At 36.7% G+C, this 25,673-nt stretch overlaps 1 protein-coding gene across 2 annotated transcripts in view; it reads right to left on the bottom strand.

The window, feature by feature from the left end:
* LOC135777735 (ADP-ribosyl cyclase/cyclic ADP-ribose hydrolase 1-like) overlaps positions 1-25,673 on the bottom strand; it is an 81,384-nt gene that overhangs the window by 1,196 nt on the left and 54,515 nt on the right. The window contains exons 2-7 of one of the 2 annotated variants that reach the window (XM_065287960.2): positions 16,056-16,185; positions 15,851-15,983; positions 15,645-15,727; positions 905-978; positions 329-415; positions 42-137 (exon numbers count right to left, since the gene is read on the bottom strand). In XM_065287960.2, the coding sequence (XP_065144032.1) occupies positions 42-137; positions 329-415; positions 905-978; positions 15,645-15,727; positions 15,851-15,983; positions 16,056-16,185 (603 nt within the window). Of the gene's footprint in view, positions 1-41; positions 138-328; positions 416-904; positions 979-15,644; positions 15,728-15,850; positions 15,987-16,055; positions 16,186-25,673 lie in introns of both variants that reach the window. The other variant, XM_065287959.2, reaches the window with a different exon arrangement.

A 25,673-nucleotide genomic window follows, 5' to 3' on the forward strand; every position in this document is an offset into this window, starting at 1 on the left:
ACAAATGCATAAGACTGATTAAGACTTGAGTAATTACTTACTGAGGCACTACTCTGCATTTATAACCAACTGATTTGAGAGGACCAGAACTGAAGATAGATTGAAGATTCTCCAGTGACTCATTAGAACATGTTGTCCTGCAAACAAAATTAACCTGTTGTTTGTTTTATATACACCTTTAATATTTATAGCTGAATCTTTGGGAGTCTTTCACATAATAACAAACTTGGGACTGACAGCATTACCAAACTAAATGTTATAAGGAAACACAAAGACAAAAAACAGCAATTTAAAATAACCAGTTGATACAACAAAAAGGGCTACATACATGTCTTTATTCTCGGTCACAAGAAGAACAGTAAGGCTGTCCATTGTGGTAGGATTGAAGTTCTTTATCTCAACAGTTGCAAATATACTGGAAGAATATGACACAGACAAACAATACTTTAACACAGCAACTACTTTGTTTTACTTAAAGGTTTACACAGTATTTTTTGTTTATGTTGCTCTAGGTCTAGGAATTATTTAGGGCTGACACCTAACATAATGTGTACATTACATTATGTAAGAACAATACTACTGAAACCATTAGAAATTTGCTATTCAAAATAAGCAATGATTAAATCATCCATTCTCTAGTTGATGTTGTTGTTATTAAATCTTGAGTAATTAACATATCTGATATTTGAGTAGTGTTTCATAAAACAATGCTCTACACTCTAAAAAAGAATTGGATTATTTTCAACCTACACTGCAAAAAATTATTTTCAATGCTTTTTCTTAATGAGCAAAATGGCCCAAGTAAATAAGTCTAGTTTTTAGACCAAAAATATCAAATTTAAGTGATTTTGTGCATAAAACAAGCCAATATGTCATATGTATTGTGACATAATGTATGTTTTACCTTTCTGTGTTGAAAGGATTATTTTTAGATCCATTAAGCATTACAGACACATTTCCACAGGCAGTAGCGGCAAACTGAAAAATAATCAAATCATCACATATTGAGTAATTCATAAAGCTAAAAGCGCATGTAATGTATTTTATGAAAAATGTCTCTTTACACCCATTTACTACACTTTTTTTCTAGATTTTCTTACACTGCACATTCTTAAATCAAGATGTATTTTCTTGATGAGCAAATGGCCTTATTTTCAAATGAAAAGAAAAGATGTCTAGTTTTTAGACAAAACATATCAAATTTAAGTGAATTTGTGCTTAAAACAAGCAAAAAAAAATCTGCCAATGGAATAAGACATTTTTTCTTGAATTTACTTAATACAAAAAAATTCAGCAAAAAAATTCTCATTCCATTGGCAGATTTTTTTTCTTATTTTAAGCACAAATTCATTGAAATTAATTTAACGTTTTAGGGTAAAAGCCGTATTAGAGAGAAAATTATAATCATTAGGTAATGCAAAACAAACCCAGTGATAGCATTTTCTTTCCTTCGCTAATTTACTGTACTCGTTAGGGGTGTAACAATTAACCGTGCAAATGCGCGTTCTCTTAATAAATGAATTTGAATGAATTACGGTGAAATCCCGGCACATCCAAACGCCAGGGGGTGCTCTTATGCAGAAACTCCCTTTGTGCCACAAAAGAAGAAGCGTTACAAACGCTATTCCAGGAAATGTCTACAGGAATATTTATTCAAATTGTTTCAGGTATTTTCATGATAATAAAGAATATTTTGAATGATTTTGTTTAACAAGTGTTGCTTTTTTAAATGCACGTTATAAACGACTCCGACTCATAATGATTTTAAAATGAGAAGGACTTCCTACTGACCAAATGCCGTTGTACACGCAAAAGCTGTGCATGAAACACGAATCACAGAATCCTTTTTAATGAGACACACGATAAATCGTTACATCCCTAGTACTCGTTAGTGTTAAACATGTTTATTTGCAAAGAAAAGTTAATGGTTTTATTGATTACTGTGCTCAAGTTCATTGTTTTGTTTTTTTTCGATACAACCTTAATTTTTAAGAGTGCTTGTTCCCTCTGTAAAAAAGCCCATTCATTTTCCCCATAGACCATTAGATTATCTCAACAAAAAAAACCCACTGTGTTTAACTAAATATGTGACGCGTTAACGTTTTGTCCAAGATAATCTTCACAGATGAGCTACTAAATGCGTTTACTAGAAATGAAAAGCTAACCTTATGTTTCAAGGGAACTATCTGTCTCTCGACATCACGTCATCACCATCAAGCTTCTGGCAGCACTTTCAAACTTTATTAAACAGATTTAAAAACATCTTCCCTGATAAAGAAATATTCTGAAGATGAATGTTGGTTTGGAATTGTGCCCATGTTGTGTTGTTTTTGAGATTTTCATGCCTGATGACATTTAAAGTCTCAGATAAAGTCTGTAGTCTCCACTGATCTATATAAATGACTGGATTGCGCATGACGTCACACTTGTGAAGCCACCGCGCCGCAATGTTGGTATACCCAAACGTTCTATTAAATCAATGGACGTTATCAGATTTTAATGATAAAACATCACTTTACTCATCTTCGTTTTTATATCTGAAGTTACCCTGTACATTATTACAACACAAACGTCCAAAGCATGTAAATAGTTATTTACTGAAAGTTGTACATTTTGCGTTTTAATCAGTTATTATACATTCATCTTTATTACAGTATCAGATCAGCAGACAGACCGCAGCATATTTAGTATTAATGACAATAAACGTGCTCATTCTGAAATCTAAATAAATAATCATGCTTTGTACCGTATGTGCATGCAATAATTTGCTAGTTTTGTAATTATGTTATCTAAACTTACAAGTTACCTAAACTTATTCAGAAAAATAACGCTGACCGTCACAGTGTAGCTGAATGTAAAAAAAACGTTATTTATACCCGTGTCATTAACAAATGTAACAGACACACTCACCTTAAAGGTGTTTTTATAAATCCATTATCCTGCCCGATTAAACATAAACATTGCAAATAACACCAGAATTAATAAATAATTTACGTACACATATCCTAAAAATTAACCTTGTGTGACTGATACGCTGTAAAGGGGGTAAATTTTGATCATGATTTTGAATGGAAGTCAATGACGCTCTCTGCCGGTTGGGTATACCAAGATGGCGGCTCGAACTCTGCGCTGGCTTCACCTCACGCAGTTACGTCAAGCCTTCTATGCGCAATCCAGTCATTTATATAGATCAGTGGTAATCTCATGTAGCAACAACTGCCCACCAGCATTTTTTGTGATTTTCACAAAAGTTTCCCAAAATATTTTTCTTATAAAATATATAAACATACAAATATATCAAATGAAAGAACAGACCCTCTGCTTTTAAACAAACAACAATCAAACAAAAAGGGATAAAACTGTTTCATTCTATCTATATTTTTGTCTCTGCTTATAAACTCTTAAATATCGGTATTTTTCTTCAAAATTCACATTTTTTAGTAAAAAATAAATGAATTTTTATGAAGGAATTTTGTTAGAGATCAGATTCAGAACAATTATCAAAACATACACAGAGTTTAAAATTAGTAAATCATTTTTTGCTTCAGTTTTTTTATAAATTGGGTAAGTGCGCCATCTAGTAGATAATCACAGTTAGGGCTGCACGATTAATCATATTTTTATCATGATAACGATATGCGTGCCCCATGGTTAATTCAAAGACCAAGCACAAAACACACGGTCTAGAATCAAGCAAAGTGTTTTTTATGGGCGGAGTCAGAGTAAACAGAGTGTTTCTTTGCAAGTGCAGTCTGTGTTAAGGTAGAAATACGTTAGCATCACGAGATTTACAGTCATTCACCTTGAACGAACAGAATGGCAGAGCAACAAGAAGAAAGTGCAGAAATATGTATGTTTAATTCCCAAAAAGGGTCATATAGGCCTACTCCATTGTTTGGATATTTCGGATTTGAGGAAAGTGATGTTGATCAGGTAAGTCACGAGTCTTGTGCAAACTGTGCTCCTGTTCCGTCCAAACGTGAAATATCAAGAGTTTCAAAAGCTGAAGACACAAGCCGCAACAATAAAAAATCCCCGACCATCCACGACGACACAGAAAACAATAAAGGATCGCTTATCATGTAAGTTAGCCAGGGATATGTGTCCAATAAGCACCGTGAGCAGCAAGGGGTTTAAAAAAAAGATTGCCAGATAAAAGGCATATCATAGGCATTTTTTTATTCAAAAATGTTTTGTTTTCATTTTTAGTTTAATTCTAATTTGATATAAATATATATTAGAGCCCTGCATTTCAGCCTTTTTACGCCCATTGGGTCGGGTTTCGGACCAATTTTAACATCACAGTTGATATGCGGCCAGGCCTCTGGATTTTTTAGGCTGCTCCACCTTTATATATAATAATTTAATTAAAAGAAACGTTGAGACATTTATAAAATGTAAAAGAAAGACGTTTAACCTATCACACGAGTCCACTACGCACATTCGGGGAATATGGAGAACTGAATAAAAACCTTAAATACTGTGCATTATCTATAAAAGACTTCTTTCTGTAGTCATGTAAAAAAGTGTGAAGCCTTGAATTTTAATTGATGCATAGCGAATGTGTAAGGTAAGGCAACCTGCATGTTTATTTCGTTTCATGTTTATTTCTTTTAGTTTTGATTCATTATTTTTCTGCACCCCGCCGCGACTGCGATCAACAGAGCAGCCCCCTTCGCTTTAAAAAAAATGTTGATAATAAACATTTAAACTAACATTATTATATGCTGAAAATATATATATTATATAGACGTAATTGTAGGCAAGTGAAGTGTTGAATTGAGAGGCTCATTTGATCAAACAAGTCGTCAACATGACGTTAGCTGTCGGCCGCTAACCGCTTGGTCATTATCAAAAACCTTAATTTAACAAACAAAAAAGCCTTTAAAATAAATAAAACATATTTTATAATTTTGAAAGTTAAAACTGAACTGCTTTAATTGCTGCAATAGTAGTACAGCTGTAAGGAATCTGTGTAAGGAGTTATTTTTGTTATTTCTGCGGATTTCTTTTGCAAAATCTATGCAGAATTTTGCAGAATTATTTTAAATTTTTTAAAAAGATCTAAGAGAATGGGAGCTATGGATATTACAAAACAATAAAAACATTTATAATATAGGCCTATACAATTTATATAATGTTATATACATGGCTGTAAAGTGTAATAAAAATACTGAAGTAAATAGAAGTTCTTCACTAAAAGAATGATCGTATTTTTAATCGTGATCAAAAGTTTGAGCAAAATAATCGTGATCATCATTTTTCCTGTAATCTTGCAGCCCTAATCACGGTATTACAGATTAAAGCAACACCAAAGAGTTTTTTTTTACCTTAAAATAACGTTTCCAAAAAAGTTTCAGTGGTTCATCCACTCAAAACAGGGTGAATGGCACTTTCACATTCGCTTTGCAGCCCTCTATCGGCCAAAACCGCACTAAAGAAGTTTCCAACTGTCGGGTAGTGGTCCTGTAGTTCGAGTGAAAACTACAAAAACTTGCTTTACGGCAGACCTACAATCCAATCAAAGCCAGCTATGCTGCAGTATTTACGACAGTGGTAATGAACAATTACGCTTTTAATCTGTAGGGGGAGCAAAGAGCAATAAGTCTTTAGTGTTGCTTTAACATAAAAACTCATCAGGAACACGTTTTTTCATACAAATGTTTACTCTTAATTTACAAGATAACTAATCAATGGTGGGGAAAGAGTTAACAACCACCTACTGTATTTAAAGACACTTTCAAGCTTTAAAAGGTCACAAGTAGGGTAATAGTGATTGACTGGTTATACAACAAAAAAAATACATTAGGCTTATGTTCACCCAAGATCTTGAGTTTATGCAAAACCCCATTCAAAAAAAAAAAAAAAACATTAACTTTGGGATGATGGAACTGGAAGTGCAAAAATGCTAACTCGCTTTTGGGCTTTGCCTACAAAAATATGTCATCCCTGCAGCACTCATTTTATTCCCTTTCTGCTTGTCAGCTGGCGATCACTTGAGTCAAATGCAGTCACCTGTACCTGTTAACTAAGGCAAAAATGCCAGGAAACTAAATTAATCTTTTTCCTGTACATTTTAGGTCATGGAAATTCAGCTTTTTAGTCAGTGAAAGAAAGTAAAAAGTCATGGAATTAGACATCTGACTTGGAGTTGGAACCCTGAATAGAGGTGCTCTCAAATTAATAAAATCATCCAAATCATCATCGTGTTTCTTAGATCCTGTTCCCACAAAATTACTAAAAGAGGTATTTCCTGTAGTGTCAGACCCCGTACTAAATATTATTAACTCATCGCTAGAACTAGGATACCTTCCAACAGCTTTCAAAATGGCAGTACGTTTACATAAAATTTACATAAACAAAGTGATAGCGGTCAGTTAAATTTGATCTAAACCAGGTTAGCGCCAATATAGTTCTCTAGTCTATCAAGTAAGATTGTGTTATCTACCGTCTCAGATCAAGTCTAGTAAAATAAGAATTGAGATTGCACCACGATCAGATGTTAAAAGGAGATAATGTGTAACTCTAAGCAGTGCTGTCGCTGTGCTATGGTGGGGCCTGAATCCTGATTGGAACTTTTTATATGTACTATTATTCACTAAGAATGTGCATAATTGGCTTAATTTTCTAATATTTTAGAAAGAAAAGGACGATTTGGTCCAAAATTATTAAGCTCTTTGAGGTACGGCTTTTTAACAAGGGGTCTAACAACTGCCAATGACATTTTTTGCTCTGAACTTAAAGTGAAAAGGCTACTTCTTAAGCCAAGGGTATACTAGGGCCATCCATATATGCGTGCCGTCTGCCTGACGTAATTTTCATCATTAGGAGGGTCTGCGGGCAGGACGCGTACAACAACAAATGCGCGAGAAAATATTGAGACAGGACACTACAATACAAACAATTACACAAAGGCAATAGACAGTGTTTGCACACACACACCATGATCTTTTCACTTCTTCCAAAAATGAAAGCTGTGGAGCATTTTCGTCACCATAATGTTTGATTTCTGTTCTTTGTTTTCTAGTTGTTTGTTCAAAACTTTGTTTGCCATGGTGGATCTGCTACTTTTCTTCATCTATCCTATTTTGTTATGTACTGTAAATGTATTGAATCATTGATGGCCTGTTAGAGTAATAATTTGAATAAGAAATCATTTGTATGACTTTCACCCCACGCAGAATACATCTTGCACTAATGAATGAACATTTTACAAATTTTTAACAATGGCCTTAAGAGCATGAAATCAGATGATCACTCTAAAGAGATGGACCAAATCCTGCATCTGCTTCGTGTGTTAGTTTCGGCCTTTAACTTAGTTGTTGATTGTTTTCAGGCGTGGCCTGCTGAGTTTCAGGCCACAATTGAAGCACTTATTTATGCAGTCAGTCCACCACGGCAGTGGTCGCGGCAGCCTCATCACCTGAAGACCGAAGAGTGTAAAGACCATCGACTCTACATGCGTGACTCCACCGAGCAGGGACACCTACAGGGCACTTGAGTATTGCACTTTTTGTACTAACTTTTTATATTGATCTATTTATCACTCTTTTTTTCTTCTCTTGTACATTTCCTATTCTTATATTTTACAATGTGTTTTCAAATCTCTACTGTCATTACAACTCGTAAATCACCGCTGGCAAAATGTTAATAACATCCGCACTCTCCCTCCATCCACTACTGCCTCACTGACTTTTCCCATTGGCTTATGGAACTGCCAATCTTCTGTCAACAAAGCAGATTTAATTACTGCTATTGTTTCACATTCTGGCCTTTCTGTTCTAGCACTTACTGAGCCCTGGATTAAACCAGAGGACACTGCCACTCCAGCTGCCCTCTCCAACAACTACATTTTCTAACACAGTCCTTGCACAACAGGAAGGGGTGAAGGGACCGGTCTGCTCATTCCAAAGGACTGGAAATTCCAACAGCAAACATTCTCATGTGACAGCAGCTCTTTTGGGTTGCACGTTGTTACTATCATCCACCCTACTCAAATCCATTTTTTTGTTATCTATCGCCCCCCAGGTCAACTTGGACACTTCTTAGAGGAGTTGGATGTACTTCTGTCTTCATTCCCAGAGGATGGTACTCCTTTAGTAGTACTTGGTGACTTCAACATCCACCTTGAGAAACCACAGGCAGCTGACAACACCCTGACTGCGTCGTTTGACCACAAGCTAGTCCCTACTTCACCAACCCACAGGTCTGGTAATCTTTTAGATCTTTTCTACACATGCTGCTGTTCCACTTACCACAACCAGGTCACCCCACTACACATATCTGATCACTTCCTCATTACTCTTAAGCTCGACCTAACTCCCCTAGTCACTCCACACGATCCCCCATTAGTCACGTTCCGGCGCAACCTGCGCATGCTCTCTCCCTCCTGCTTATCCTCTGTGGTCGCTTCCATGCTCCCCCTCCCAACCAACTCTCTCTGCTAGATACTGACAATGCTACTGACACCTTTTGTTCCACTTCTACATCCTGCTTAGACACATTATGCCCGGGTCACACCGCCTGCCCCTTGGCTATCTGAGGTTCTCCGTGAGCATCGCTCCAGACTAAGGGCTGCAGAGAAGAAGTGGCTCAGTCTCTTCTTGCCTCCTTTTCCATGGATGTCTCCTCTGCTAAGACCCTACAGTATTATTCAAAGATTAACAACTCACCTGAGTCTCACACTCTCTTCAAGACCTGTCAGGTAGGTCATTTCGGGTATCCTGGAAAGGGTGACGTCTCGAAACCCCAATGTCTTGATACCGGGGTGCCTCAAGGCTCTGTGCTTGGACCACTGCTCTTTTCGATATACATGACATCCCTGGACTCTGTCATTCAAAAACATGGCTTTTCCTACCACTGCTATGCGGACGACACTCAACTACCCACTTGTCGTTCCACTCTGAAGATCCCAAGGTTTCTGCCCACATCTCAGCATGCCTGAGGAACATCTCACTCTGGATGAAGGATCACCATCTCCAGCTTAACATTGCGAAGACAGAACTGCTTGTCATATCATCTGAACCAAAGATTCAGCACAACCTCTCCATACGGCCAAAAACCTGGGAGTGGTCATTCATAATCAGCTTAGCTTCACTGCCCATGTTGGCAGCGCTGCTCGCTCTTGTAGATTCATTCTCTACAATATTAGGAAAATTAGACCTTTCCTAAATGAGCACGCTACGCAGGTCGTAGTCCAAGCTCTTGTCCTGTCCAGACTGGACTACTGCAATGCGCTACTGACTGGGCTTCCAGCCTGCACAACCAAACATCTACAGATGATTCAGAATGCAGCGGCAAGAGTGGTCTTCAATGAGCCAAAGAGAGCACACATCATTCCTCTCTTTGTAAAGTTACACTGGCTTCCTATAGCAGCTTGCATCAAATTTAAGGCTCTGCTCCTGGCCTTTAAAACGACCACTGGGTCAGCACCCCCTTACTTTCACTTGGTTATACAGCCTTACGTACCCTCTCGATCCCTGCACTATGCCACCGAGCCACGGCTTGTGGTGCCATCTCAAAAAGGAAAAAAACACTAGCGCGTACCTTCTCAGGAGCTGTTCCAAAACTGTGGAATGATCTGCCGGTCGTGACACGATCTGCTGACTCTGTAGCTGTCTTTAAGACTCGGCTAAAAACCCATCTCTTCCACCATTACCTCACTTCCTAATATAGCACTTACTATCTTTCTCTATTTGTCCTTTCTCTTTATCTGTACATTTCTTAAAAATAAAAAAAATACTAACCGACCCTTGGCTACATATACTGTGTTGGACTTGATGAGACTATTTCCATTGCACTTTTGTATTACTGTTCTTGTGTTGCTATAATTGCTTCTATTGTTTACCTCATTTGTAAGTCGCTTTGGACAAAACCTAAATGACTAAATGAAAACGTGATATGTTTTAACTCTTTCCCCGCCATTGACGAGTTATCTCATCAATAAGGAGAAAACATCTGCATAAAAAACATGTTCCTGATGAGGTTTTATGTTTATCTGTAATACTGTGATTATCCACTAGATGGCGCATTTACTCAATTTATAAAAAAACTGAAGCAAAAAATTATTTACTCATTTTAAACTATGTGTATGTTTTAATAGTCATTCTGAATCTGATCTCTCTGAACGAAATTCCTTCACAAAAATGCATTTATTTCAGCTTTTTGCTTTTTTTAAAGAGAAATACCCATATTTAAGAGTTTATCAGCAGAGAAAAAATATAGATAAGATGAAATGTTTTTTTCCGTTTTGTTTGTTTGTTAGAAAGCAAAGGGTCCGTTCTTTCATTTGATATATTTGTATGTTTCGGAAATGCGGCCGATACCACAAAAAATTCTGGCATCGGAATCGGCGGATATTTGGACCCATGTACTGATCCAATACAATTTTTGTAATAAACGTAGTCTTCACATTGAATTAACATTGAAATCACTCGCGCTTGATGCCTCTACCGTGTTGGTGTAAACACAGCATAACGCTGCAAAGAAAAACTCATCTCCTCTTCACTGCTCTGAATGCAAACACCAGGAGGATACCACACCAGGGTTATTATAGTTTTCAAAAAAATATTAGTTTTTATTTTTATTTAGTTTTGTAACGTGTTATTTTATTTCAGTTTAGTTTAAGTTCTTTTAAGTGGTGCATAAATAGTTTTGATTTCGTTTCTATTTTTCAAAAATCATTACTTTCAGTTTTTATTTAGTTTTAGTATAGTTTTAGTCTTTAGCATAATATCATGGTTGTGTACATACGCCTTGCCAAATCAGGTAATGTTAAAAATAAGATAATACGGGTTTTTTTAAATAAGTTTTTTTTATTTAGTCCTGTCAATCAAAGGGCAGGACAGATACCACACCAACCAACATTCTAAATTCTGTTAGGTTATTTAAGCTGGGAATATATAATATAAATATATAAATATACATGTTTGGTTATAAATAATCATAGGGTTGTTGTTAACCCAAACATGAGTTAAAACAACCCAGCATTGCATTGAAACAACCCAGCATATGTTTATTTATAACCTAACATGTGTTTTGTCCAATATTTTTCCAGCATTGGGTTAAAAATAACCCAGATAATTTAGATAGAATCAGCACATCTTACTTGTACAAACGTATGTCTGTGCACAACAACTGAAAATCAATGCAAAGTTTAATGTTCTGTCTATGAGTGTCCTTTTCTGTACTAGAAGACATCGTTGTACTAACAATTATTTGTTGACTTATTATTAATATATAATATTATTTGTTGATTATCCGCAAAAGCATATACAATTTCAGATAAGTTCAGCGGACATTCTTTATCATAGCAACCAAAAAGCGTCAGCTAACACTGCCAAGGAAGCGGTCGCCGTCAGCGTTTTCAGCCATGTTTAACATTTAAATGCTTCCATGTACAGTATTGATATAATTAAACCTTTTTCAGTTATTGTAATGGTTTGCCAGCAGAAGACAGGTTGTCTTAATAAATAATAATAAAAATAATACACATCACGTGATGCTGCTGTGCAGGTCAGGAGTTCTAATAGACATCTGCCACCTATTGGTCATTAATGATTCAGCAACATCTGCTGAACATTTGCTTATGATCCGGTAATAAGACTCCGTGTTCAACTGCTGATCCAATAACATTTAAAAAACGAAAACGCAAGTTTTGTTTTCCAAAATTTTAGTTAGTTTTAGTTAGTTTTGCAGGTCCACATTTTAGTTATAGTTTAGTTTTAGTATTTTTTAGAAACCTTCGTTTTTATTTTATTTCAGTTAACAAAAATGTTTTTTCACTAATAGTTTCAGTTTTCGTGATAGTTTTCGTTTACTATAATAACCCTGTACCACACGCGTGACGCAACCACTTAGAGCGGAAAAGAAATGAAAGCGCGCAGCCGTATGTCCGCTGTTTGTTAGTATGTGAAACCTTCACACAAGAAACATGTAGTACCGCTCATTTTATACATTATAATGTGATTTTATGTATATTTGAGTTTCAAATAGGTTTTACATGTTTTCTTAGCCATTTTATTCCTTTTGCTATTTTATGTGTTTATGTATTTTATTTTGTTTGGGCTGAAATCAAATGCCAGTATAAAGGGAAGCAGCAGGAGCACATTGGAAGCATATGCTAAAGCTAAACCACTGCTGGATTGAGGAGTTTCTTTCCTTGTGGACTTACCCTTCCAGAACGTTTGTGGATTACACTTTAATTGTATATACACCGGAGGACACTTTGAACATTTGTTTTAGCACACTTGGACTTTTAGATTGTTTTAGGTTTGGGTTTTATATTCCTTTCTTTTAACAGTCTTGAGTTTTATTGTGTTGTTTTAAGTTCTTTGTGTTTGTAAATACACTTATTTAAGCTGATTACACTTGTTTGTCTCATCATTTTAACTCTTTTAATCTCACACAGTTAAATCTGACCCCTTTTATCTATTTGTGACTCATCCGATTAGGTATTTCAGACTAATAAAACGTTGTCATGTCTCATATGCCATAATTTTTTATTCCTTTTATTTTATTCCCATTTGTTGCACTGTTTTATACAGTTCTATTTTAAAACTAAAATACCCTTTCCGTTTACAGTGTTAGGTTTGTGGCTCTTTTTCACTTAGGAAAAATAAATATTACTGTCAAATGTCTTTCAGATAATAAAAATACCCTAGTTCACTGTATGTATTTGTTCATGTTTTATACAGGAATAAGCCTGAAACACAACATTAAACAATTAAATCCATTCATACAGGGCTAGTAGTATGTACAGCTGTATATTATACAGATAAACACCCAGTTTTTGGTATCGGGAAGAGAAAAATGGAATCGGAACATCTCTATTTGTATGTTAATATATTTTTAGAAGAAAAATCTCCTGGAAGGCATTTTGTGAAACTTCTGTAAAAAAAAATCACAGAAAATGCTGGTGGGCAACTTTAAAAAAAAAAGGCTGACGGGGAATGAGTTAAGCCCTTTTCGCACAGAGATTATGAAAAATACACGGAAAATGTATTCATGATTTGTCCGGGATCATTTGGATTTTGGTTTACTCACACTACCAATAATTTTCCAGAATCTGTGCTACAGTCACACAGATACCATAAAGATCCAGTAAAGACATGTAACGTATTTAAAGTCCTGCACTTGGTAGGTTTTTCCACAGCGTCTGAAGTCTGCCAATTATCTGTGATTTCTCTCTCTCGAGAAACCACGCGCATGCATTTTTGCTTATGACAAGATCATAAGGAGTGCGTGATGCGCTGGTCTGTCATGCTGGTGAATGATCTCAGCTTCATCTCAGATAGAGATGAGCTTCCTGATCTCTGCTTAAGTCCAGTTTGCTGACATTTCTTTAGCTGTGAACGTTTAAATCCTTGTGTCAAAGAGCGAACCATAACTTCTGGTTGCGATGACACACGCTTCCTCACTACGGCATGGCACAGCACGCCCTTACTGCATTATTTTTGCATCTTGTTCACACAGAATGCTTTCCATGAATGTTATGGCAATTACTATATCCCCTTACAGATGCTTTTCCAAAACATTGACCGGACATGTTTGTGTTCACACAGAAGCCTTTCTGCCAATTTTACAGAAATTTTCTGGGACCAAAGTGCTGTGTGAATGGGGCTTTATAGTAACACACAAACTTGCGTTGCGGAGACAGATGCGAATAAATAAGGTTTTAGATGTCTGGTTTGCTGATGCGATTTCTCCAAGTCACATCATGTCATTTATAAGAATAGCACAAAGGTTAGCGTGTCAAATGTAGATGCCAGTCCTTCCAGAAAAACGCTGATTTTTTTTTTGATTGTTGTGAGAAAAATCCTTGATCTTCTGGCACATTTTCTTAAAAAATGCGATGGAATATGCAAAATATTTATGCAATTTTATCCGATGAATTTGCGGGAACTTGCCTCGTGTGTTTGGGGAGGCGTGTGGCCGTGTGTTTGGTGTGCAGCTATCCACCCAATGATCTTGCAGTGTTCAGACAGACACGAGTAAATAAGGTTTTGGATTAATTAGAACACTACTCTGTAGCAATGCTTGAATATTGGCTTACTTCACTTCTTCTCCTTTGGGAAGTCCTTCGGCTTAAAATCATTGGCCTATGTTCATTTGACTCGCATCTGAAAAAGCTTCACAAAGCACTCCTACTGTGTTCTTTGTCAACTAAAACTGGGCGCATAGACGCCGCATTGTCTTTCTTTCTAGTACTGTTAAACAGGACAAGTGAGAGAAGGCAGGGTTCTGTTGGCACTGCGTTTATGTGCAGTGTTTGCGTATGTGTGTGTGAACGGCGCTTGAGAGAAAAAGGAGAGAAATCACAACTGATGTCAGAATATTGATTCCACGGGACACGAGTATTGGAATAGTTTTAGATTTTCAGTATCAATAAATATTGAATTATTCATATTTTTGACAACACTTCTAAGTTATAGTTAATCGTGCGACATGTTTTAGAAAGGACTTCACTGAGACAGAGAGAACAGAACGCACATCATGTTTCTTTTCTTAATTTTGCTGAAAATTATTTGAGTATTTTGAGACTCTTTTGCACTGATAAGGTTGACCCCTGGGAGATAAACGCATCATGCTGAAAACTTAATTGATTCATAGCTTAGACACAAATACATTAAGAGTCAGGTGTATCACAAATCACAATCTCTTCAAGCTCATTAAATGGAAAGTTCACCAAAAAATGAAAATTCTATCATCATTAATTACCCTCATGTATTAATTTTTTGTTTTGATGAATACAAAGGAGGATATTTTGAGGAATGTTTGGAACCAAAATGTTCATAGCCTAATTCAATTTTATAGTATTCTTTTTTCCTACTGTGGAAGTATGTGGTTACAAAGATTCCTTAAAGGAATAATCTACTCATTTTCAATATTAAAATATGTTATTACCTTAACTAAGAAGAGTTGAATCATCCCTCTATCATCTGTGTGCGTGCACGTTAGCGCTTGAGCGCGCTGCGACACTTCGATAGCATTTAGCTTAGCCCCATTCATTCAATGGTACCACTCAGAGATAAAGTTAGAAGTGACCAAACACATCAACGTTTTTCCTATTTAAGACGAGTAGTTATACGAGCAAGTTTGGTGGTACAAAATAAAACGTAGCGCTTTTCTAAGCGGATTTAAAAGAGGAACTATATTGTATGGCGGAACAGCACTTTTGGGAGTACTTCAACTCAGCGCAGTAACACTCTTCCTCTCCCATTATGAGAGGGAGAAGGGAAGCGGATTTTTCAGGCGAGTTGAAGTACTCCCAAAAGTGCTGTTCCGCCATACAATATAGTTCCTCTATTAAATCCGCTTAGAAAAGCGCTACGTTTTATTTTGTACCACCAAACTTGCTCGTATAACTACTCGTCTTAAATAGGAAAAACGTTGATGTGTTTGGTCACTTCTAACTTTATCTCTGAGTGGTACCATTGAATGAATGGGGCTAAGCTAAATGCTATTGAAGTGTCGCAGCACGCTCCAGCGCTTACGTGGACGCACACAGATGATAGAGGGATGTATCAACTCTTCTTAGTTAAGGTAATAACATATTTTAATATTGAAAATGAGTAGACTATTCCTTTAAATATTTTCTTTGTGTTCATCAGAACAAAGACATTTATGAGTACACATCTACTTACATTAGCAGAAGCTCTATTCCAAAAAGAGCGCACTGGGTTGTTGACACACTTTGTCCAAACAGGACAACCTGTTGTGAATGTTTCTGGTAACAGAAAAGAGTGAATGGCTAATCAAATATTATCTATATGGCACAAATGTTTAAAGCAGATGTACTATCCGTTTTCAATTAACAAAGCATTTCTATAACAACAGTTATAAGACATACCTTTACTTCCATTATTGCTGCACCAGGTAAGTCCATTAAACATAGAACCCAGCAATGTTTCTTCTAAAGTCATTAGACAATCCCTGTCTTTGGTAAATGCAAATACCATTTCCTTTGTTCCACTCCAAAAAAGCTTCTGTACATAAATATAGTGAATGTAATTATATGTAAACATATGTGGTTAGATGTGTAGTGGATTACTTACTGTATTGCAAGGTATTTTTTGTTGAACTGAATTCATCAAATGATTGTAAGTTTCAGGAGGAACACTGCATGGGTCCTTGCCTACATATGCGTGTTCAAATGCTTTCCATATATCTTCACAGTCATTACCACTGAAAAGAGTAAACAAAACTGTTATTTAATTGTCAAATCAAATCCAAATGTATTTTTAAAGCACAATAAAAACAACAATAGTTGACCACTGTGCTTTACAACCCTTGCTAAAAAGACATGTTTAATGACCGCAAATACATTAAGGAGGAAAAATAAAACCACTGATGATAAAAGATCCTTATACTCTAAGGATGATTATAAGGTAAAAAGGTAAGTTTTCAACTTAGGTTTAAATTCATATTCTGATGGAACTAATTGGAGGAACTGGGAGACTATTCCACAGTTTTGGCCCAGCAACTGAAAAGGCACGATCACCCCTCAGCTTCAGTCTAGATTTAAGAACCATCAGCACTCTTTTCTAAGAAGACCTCAACAGCCTAGCAGATATATTTTGGCTTAAAATATCACTCAGGTATACAGGAGCTGTTACACTTTATAAACAAACATTAAGATTTTATTTTATATGCAAACATATAAATGCAGTCTGTAAATATTTACTTAGTACCGTATTTTCTGGAATATTAGTCACTTCAAAGTATAAGTCGCATCAGTCAAAAATGCGTTTTGAAGAGCAAAAAACATATATAAGTCGCACTGGACTATATGTCGCGTCTATTTAGAAAATGATTTCACAAAATCCAAGGCGAAGAACAGACATTTAATCTGAAAAGTTTTCAACTAAACAATAGCACAAAACAGCAGGATGAATATATTATTTACAAGATACACAATAGGATACAGAACATTTCTGAGAGGCTGAATAGGCTAAATTAAGACAACAAGCCAAATCAAGTTCAAAAAGGTCCTGAAGTCATTCCACATCACTGAATCCATTGAATTACATAAATACAGGAGCAGCCAAGAGCGGACTCTTGCGGCTGTAAACGGTAATGGTTTCTCTTGGTTCATATTAAATAATTTTGATGTATAAGTTCCAGTACCCACCAAACTTTGAAAAAAGTGTGACTTATAGTCTGGAAAATACGGTAATCCACTGCTTGGTACAAATATTTGGAGCAAGTTTACAGGGGGTTAAAATGACTTCTAAATAATGGCAGCATCGTTTAATTTTTACACAGAAACTGGTAGCACTTTGTGTGTTCTTTCGAAGTTTGCATGCCTATAATTCCAGAAGTATTCATGTTATATTAATAACCTTTTAGAATCTGGTTTTTAACATACTTGTCTTTTGTTATGTAAGGGATAATGTAGAGGCAGCCGGTAGTTATCGGGAAATAAGCCCCGACAGTGTGATCAGGAGGGTTTTGTATCACACTGAAGGGGCTTATTTCCCGATAACTACCGGCTGCCTCTACATTATCCCGCTTATTACACGGCTACTTGCCACATAAGAAAAAAAACTGGACATGATATGAATTTGAAACATTTTATTGGCATATTTGTTTTAAATAAAAAAATGTATCCTTCCGCGAAACTTTGCACAGATGCATAAAATGATCGTTATACCTTATTAAGATCCTCTGCTTCATACTTGTCTGTCTCCATTTTTTCTGTTTTAGCCAGTCTTTGAGAAGTTTTAATGCCCATTCTGTATTTTTTTGTGTGTTGGCTTCGTAGCTGTCATGCTCTATTTTGTCAAGTTCAGTCTCAGTAAGCTCTCTGTGTCTTGTCGTTGTTCGTTCTTCTATCCACTGTTTAAATGTTTTGTTTTTTCCGTACATGTTAAAATTAATGTCAAAATGTTGTGGTTTTCCAGTGTTTGTCACAAGATGGCACCAACAGGAATCTTTATTTGGGGCGGAGCGATTTTAATCGTACAAGTAGTACCGGCTATGCGTTATTACTTTGGAGCGGTTATTATTTGAAAAGAACGAACCTGCAAATGTCTCAACTGACCAATCAGAATCAAGCATTCCAGAGAGCTGTGTAATAAGTACATTTATAAGATCATATGTAGTACAATTCCAGAGATATGAGACAATCAACGTGGCTCCAAGTGCAAATTGTACAAATGTTTTTTTGTTTTGTTAACCTCTGTTGGTTAGCATGTGTTGTTGCTAAATAGAAGAAACCATGGGTTTCTGACTTAAAGGGGTGGTTTCTTGGACAGGGTTTAGATTAATCCAAGACAAGAACTTAGGTATATAGCGACATTTACATAGTTTTACCAAACATAACTTACAAAAAACAATACTGGTGTGCATTTTAAGACAAAAAAAAATGGCACTGGTATATGTTATGATATGACATTGCATGCTGTTTTTAAATGAAGACAGCTCAAACATGCATTTTAGTCTCGGACTAGGATAAGCCCTGTCTGGGAAACTGCCACAAAGTCTTTTAAAATAAATTTTGTTAGATTCATAAATTATTCTTGTGTCTCAAGGATATAAGTAGAGCAAGTTTATGGGTCCTATTTTAACGATCTAAGCACATTATCTAAAACGCACAGTCTAAACGGGCGCGTCCAAATCCCCTTTTGCTAATTTAATGATGGGAAAATGTTTTGTGCACCAGGCGCACAGTCTAAAAGGGTTGTTCCTATTCTCGTAATGAGTAATGGGTGGTTTTTTTTGCCTTACATTCAATAAACCAAAGAGAGTCTTAGCTCGTATCCCCTTGCACTGGCGCCATGCCTATTCCCTATGAAGATGGTAGAATAAAAAAAGAATTGAAGAATTAAAGAATTAATGTAAAAAATGGTGTTGTTTTTATTGTTTTGAAATTGTTATTTTTTTCTTAAAATCTTTAAAAGTTGTTTTCTTTTAATCACGGAGGTAAAAAATAGCAGGCTTTTAATTGCTGTAAATGTATGGATAGCCTACATGATCAGTGTAATCTCAAAGAATAATTTACAAATATGCAAGAAAAGGTTTGTACTCTAAAAATACTTTCTTTATTTCCTGTTTGTTAGAAATAATTTACAAACGTGTGGAGAGCCGAAACCTTTCAGCACTCGGACAGCGGCATGAGCATTTTTCATATTTGAAAACGTTTGTGTGCTGGTGCACATCCATGTGTAAGATAAGCAAACGCGCACTGTCGTCCCGTATATAGGCGCATATTACTAACGCGCTCATTAATAGTTTTTATGTTAATCTGTAATACAGTGATTATCCACTAGACTTACCCAAATTATTAAAAAAACTGAATCAAAAAATTATTTATAGCTTTTACACTTATAAGAGTTTATAAGCAGAGAATAGAGATAATATAGATAGGATGAAACTTTTATTTTCCCTGTTTTGTTTGTTTGTTTGTTTATTATTTGTTTGTAAGCAGAGGGTCTGTTCTTTCATTTGATATATTTGTTTGTTTATATATTTTTATAGTTTATATATTTTAATGATATTAGACCCACTCACTTTTTATCTTATTTAGTGCATTTATCTGTTCACTTGTCACAGCGCCGTCAGTCAAATCCATTCCACTAGAGAAATACCCTAATAAATTAAACTTTGTTCTGCATTTTAGCTTCAGCCTTGACTTTTCCGCTGCTGCTTCCTCAAATCCATTCCACTTGACTCATTTAGAGTCTATATAATTTAAACTCCATTTCGTCTTTTCACTACTTTTTACAACTGTACTTCCGCTACACAAGGTAAGCAAAGCTTTTAGGCTATAAAAGCAATGTTTTCATTAAAAGACACTAGAATACAAGAAAATGGCATCTACTCCAGTAAATGCTTTGGACCCATCCACATTTTTTTGTAGCTGTACCCAGCTATGTTATGCTCTATGTGACTTTTATGATACGCCTCAGTTTCCATAGTGTTGTGACACTCCAGCAGGTGATACGTCAGATGGATGTAACAACAGTTTAGATAGGAGAAAGCATATTAAAATATTGGGCACTTTGTAAACAACAAAAGTATCAGTGGCGTGTTTACCCACCACGCAAACCACGCAATTGCGTAGGGCCTCGCGGGTTTGGGGGGCCCCCTACTGGCCACAAGGTGTGCGAAAGTATGTTACGTTTATTCAGACCCAAATCTTAGGAACGGATAAAGCACGCACGAGCGAGAGATCTGCAAGTATGCACGCAGAATAATATATGCGCGCATCCTCGCAAAGGCACAGACTACTTCATGAGCGAACTCGACTACGGGACAGCGCACCTCTGCACAGCGCGCACAAATGCAGCCACACAAGTGCTGGAATGAGCGCTCGCTCGACTCGCTCTGTGCTCTCGTCGTAACTGCACAACATTCACTCGATGGTCAAGTTTACTTTAAAGACTTCGGGCTTCACACTTGTGATTGGTGGTTTGGTTTGATCAGTGACACGCATCTTTTGTTCCACACTCGTACAGGTATAAACATGATAAAGACACCACGCAGGGGTTTAAATCATGTCTAAAATACATAAATCATTCATATTCTGTATCTCATCATTGTCATTAAAATCTCATCTTTAGTGTATTTCTAGTTTATATGCTTTGTTGTACCTCACAGTAAGTTTGTTTATGCAATATGAACATGAGAGTTTTATGTGATTCCCATTCATAAATTCAAGCAATAACCGACTTACAATATTGTTTGCTGGTGTTTGTTAGTTCAGTTTGTTAGATCAGTCTGAATAATAATCTAATGCTTCCTCTTTTTCCTCATTAGTTTTTTTTAGTAAGATGTCAGATACTGAAGTTGCAGTATTAATTACATTGTTTTAAATACATCCTATAATACGCAAAACATTTAGTGTTATTTTAAGCAGTGTAAAACAAAATAAACCCGGTTTATATATATCTCACTTAATTCTATATACTGAATATTATTGTTGTGCAATTCAATTGAAAAACCTTGGGTAATGCTGGGGCATGGGGGGCCTTGGTTCTTGGACTTTGCATAGGGCCCCCAAAATGGTAAACACGCCACTGAAAAGCACATCTACTAATAATTATACATAAATAAATCTGTTTTTACAGATGCAAAATATGTTAAAAACAATCAGGGACATGCACAGGAATTTTGAGGGGCAGTTGCTTTGACCTGAAACAAGCCCCCCCCCAAAAAAACTAGATATAAGTTTGATGTGGCATTCACACCAGACGCGAAAGAGGTGGCAAGGGCGAGTGATTCCGTGTTAATGTCTCGAATGACTAGAATTTGATGCGCATTAACTTAACATGTTCAAGCGTCAAACTACACGTTTTTGCGTTTTTAATTGTAATCTGGTGTGAACGCACAGTTTGTTGAGAAATTTTCTAAAATAACTAAAAATGTGTTTTTCTGAAAAATGATGCACATATGCATCTCGGACGGCTTGGGGATGAGTAAATCATGGGTTTAATATCATTTTTGCCTGAACTATTCCTTTAACCATTTTGAAAAAATAATTAATGTAATGCATTACTTCAATCAATCATTTTACTTGCTAAAATTAAATGTGAGAATCTAACTCAGCAGACATGTTTGCCTAATGCCTACCAAAAAAATTGTAGCCTAGGCTCAGGGGCGGCGCCAGAGAATACAGAATGAGTGGGCCTCCTGTTTTACTGGGGGGCATCTCGTTCATCTTATTATTTTATTATTAGTGTATTATTATTATTATTATTATTATTATTACATGGCACTGTAAAATGCTTGGTACTGATTGGCCAGTCGCAACATTCAAAACTTATTGTATGCTTTGAACAACCAACTGAAATATAGCCTCACCACGGGTACTGCGAGCTTGTCATGTTAACAGGGACAGTTTAATACCTACACTGCAAAAAATTATTTTCAAGAAAAAAAATTCTTAGTATTTTTGTCTTGTTTTCAGTAAAAATATAAAAAAAATCTTAAATTAAGATGCTTTTCCTTGATGAGCAAAACGACCCAAGAAAATAAGTCTAGTTTTTAGACCAAAAATATCGAATTTAAGTGATTTTGTGCATAAAACAACCAAAAAATATCTGCAAATGGGGTAAACAATTTTTTCTTGAATTAAGTGTTTCAGAAAAATTTTCAAGATTTTTTTGCGCTTCTGTAGATTTGCGCAGAAGCACACTTTACTGATGTAAGTTGAATACTTGTAATCGTTTCGTGAGTGGTTACTACCCCCATCAATCAAAAGTTTTCTTGCTTTGCATTGGCTGGCTTTGTTTCGGCGTAATCCAGTCAAAAGCATATGGTGCGCTGAATGACACTTACCCTACCCAATAAGCGCTTCCAGGACATTTTAAGTTCTCAAACCTTATCTGATTGGACAAACCAGAATAATAGGATGCAATATTCATCGGAACAGTCTATCGAAGCAGGAACAGATGCATTTTTAATGATAACAATCGATATTTGATAGTATGATCGATCATGCTTATTTTCTAACCGTAAGCGCGCATTTAAAAAAAAGGAGGATCTTGCGTGATTTTTTCCCTAGTTTTCGTTGTTTTGGATTAAAATGTGGGATGCATTTGGAAGAGTGGACCATTACGTTGCAATGTAAGCTGAAGTTTTTTGGACTTGTCAGAAATGATCAGAACCAAATGGCAAGTAATGTGAGTCCCGCATCCACGTTTATATGTGGTCCGTCTGCATCTCATTTAACCCTTTCCACTCCAGTGTACTTCAATCAATCATTTTAGAACATGAATCTTGAGTGTTTTAGCTCTCAAATAATGCAAAGTTTATAACAACTGGTTTATCGCCCACCACTGGCTGCCAGCGAGAGCATCAAAGTAGCAGGAATCATTCATTTTAAAAAAGATCCGACAGTGCTTACTGGTGCTGCACGTCTTGGGCGGTGTGAGCATCGAGGAGAGTTGAAATCTGGTCAACTTCATAGTAATGAGCTATGATGTGAAATTGGAAGGCGGATACAAATAGAAGTCCAAAAAAGTACAAATCTCTGGAAAATTAATAATTTGATTGTCATTTTGTAATCATCATCAGGGGTGATTGACATCAGAAAATATGACACAAAATGAGTGTCTAACCGGCTAATAAAACTCATAAACATATCCTGACTACATAAATAATTTGAAAAAGAATTGTTGGGTCAAATATGGACAAAAACCCTATTGTTGGGTTATAATAAAACTTGCTGTAAAACCCACGATAGATTTCTTTATTACCCACCAGTTGGGTTTGTCTGTATTTGACAATGGGTTACCAAAATTTTTTTGAATAAAACAATCCTTGAGAGGCTAATCTTGGTTTATTTACTACAAATGTATACAGAGACCATGTTACCATAAGAGACATGAAATGTATACTCTAAAAATGCTGGGTTGTTTTAACCTAAATTCTGGGTTGTTTTAACTCATAGTTAGGTAGCAACAACCCAGCATAGGATTGTTTATTACCCAACAGTTGTGTTTGTCCATATTTGACCTAACTGTGGGTTGAAACAACCAAGCATTGTTTTAGAGTCTAGCTATGATACAGCATATCTAAACTCATGCTGTCATGACTTCTGAGTGATCGATGGTGGTGTGTGGGGTATGTGTTTGTTTATTTACCTGTGGTGACGGTTCCTCATGTGTTCACTAAACTCCGCCCGCTCGTTTCGGTAATTGTTCACCGGTGGTGTCTTGTTTACTTTTCCCTTTATATATTTCACGCCGTCCTGTCTTTCGTTGCGCGCTCATTGTTTTGGTCACAGTCTTGCTACCCTGCCTTGTCTTGTCGGACGTTTCTGTGTATTCTCTCTAGTTACCTCAGGTTTGGCTTCGGCGTCCAGAGGCTCGTCTTCACCCGGGATCCTCTCGCCTGTGGATTACATTTGCCATCCTCATTGACTCTGTTTGTTTCTCGGAAACAGCTGGTTCGCTTCGTATTCAGGCGGTACACCAGTTGCTTTCGGGTTTCTCCGGCTATCTCCATTTCCGTGAGTGGTATATCCAGGTTTCACACATTGTGGATTATATGAACTCTATGGACTTTGTTTCTCGGAACGGCTGGTTCGCTTCGTATTCAGGCGGTACACCAGTCACTTCCGGGTTGCGTCAGCTACATCTGCAACCACAGTGGATTACCTCCAGTCTTTGAATATTGGATTTAACATCTTCCATCTCAGCCTCATCCACCTTCAGTCGTGCGTGTATCATGCCCTCTGTCGCGTGAGGTGATTGTGCTGGTGTTTACTACGGTGAACGTGGGTGGCTCTCTCTCTTCAAGATCTGTACTGGACTATTCTCCTATAGTGTCGACTCACTCTCTCTCCTACTGTCGTGTGTGCTTCATACCGGCAGTAGTGATTATATCCGGAGTGAGTCGAAGGTATTGCCGTGTGTGGTTCTTGAAACATTGACTTTGCTCTGCATCTACCTCTTTTCTAAATAAACATTGTTAACTTGCTATTGACTCCGAACCCTTCATTGTGACACATGCTAGCTCCAGTAGCAGTTAAAGGGCACCCATTTCATTGCTACAAAACTTTATTTTGTGTATTTGGTATAATACAATGTGTTTGCGTGGTTTATGGTTAAAAAACACTTTCTTTTTCACATATAATAAATTTTTGTAGCTCCAGATTTCACTCTCTTTTTGAAACGCACTGATTTTGTACAAAACGTATCATTTTTAAAAGTGCTGTGTCCCTGATTGGCCAGCTAATCTGTACGTTGTGATTGGCCTGAATACCGCTGATGTCAGACAGAAATGTGACGCTCCTTACCATCTTTGAAAGATTCAGTCACAATGCAATGCTAACAGGAGTAAACTTACAGGCTAAGTCCAAAGCGGAAGGAATTATGATAATGTCAGACTTGTCTATATCATCAATCCCAAGAAGTAAACTGCTCAATTCATGTTTGTTGTAGTCCAAGAAAAGAGATTTACATTAGAGACAATAACTTGCGTCATCGTTTACTTTGGGGTTTACTTTTTAAGCATGAATTGGACAAGACACTGTCACAATCCTGGATCCTTGTTCATGATTTTTCTGATCTGGTATCAGGATTGTGACAGTCCCACGTGTTTTGTGTGGAAACATACATTGTTCACTTTCAGTGTGCTGTGTGTTTCCTTGTCTTGTTTCCAGACCCTGCCCCCTTGTCTCCTCGTTAATTGTCTTGTATTGGTTAATTCTCCTCACCTGTTGCCCTCTTAATTTGTCCTCTTATTTATTGCCTGTGTGTTTGCTGTCTTGTGCAGATTCGTTTTGTTGCATGCCATGTCTAGTATTGTTGAAGAGTGCTATATACTGTATAGAGTGAAGTCTTGTCAAGTTATTTGTTTAGTCTAGTCTGTTTCTGGTCAGTTTAGTGTTGTGTTCATCTGGTAAACCTTGTTTTGCCCCCTCGTGGGTTTTTGTTTCCCTGTTTCTTTGAATAAATATCTGTTTAGTGTTTATAAAGGTCTGCCTTTGGGTTCTTATCAAGCAAATCCTGACAGAACGAATCTGCCAACTAGAACCCAGCAGACAGCAATGGAGCAGTCCTGGACCGCCTACCGCAGCCGCCAAGCCCACAAACTTTTCGGCCTCCGGCAGAAGGATGCGGATGTGAGGTCCTTCGCACTAGAGTTCTTGGGGGCAGCCCATCAAGCGGGGTTCAACGAGGCAGAGTTGAAAGTCATCTTTAACGGCTGCCTCACTGAGCCCC

This window comes from Paramisgurnus dabryanus, chromosome 22 (assembly GCF_030506205.2).
Source record: "Paramisgurnus dabryanus chromosome 22, PD_genome_1.1, whole genome shotgun sequence".
In the NCBI taxonomy this organism is placed as follows: domain Eukaryota; kingdom Metazoa; phylum Chordata; class Actinopteri; order Cypriniformes; family Cobitidae; genus Paramisgurnus; species Paramisgurnus dabryanus.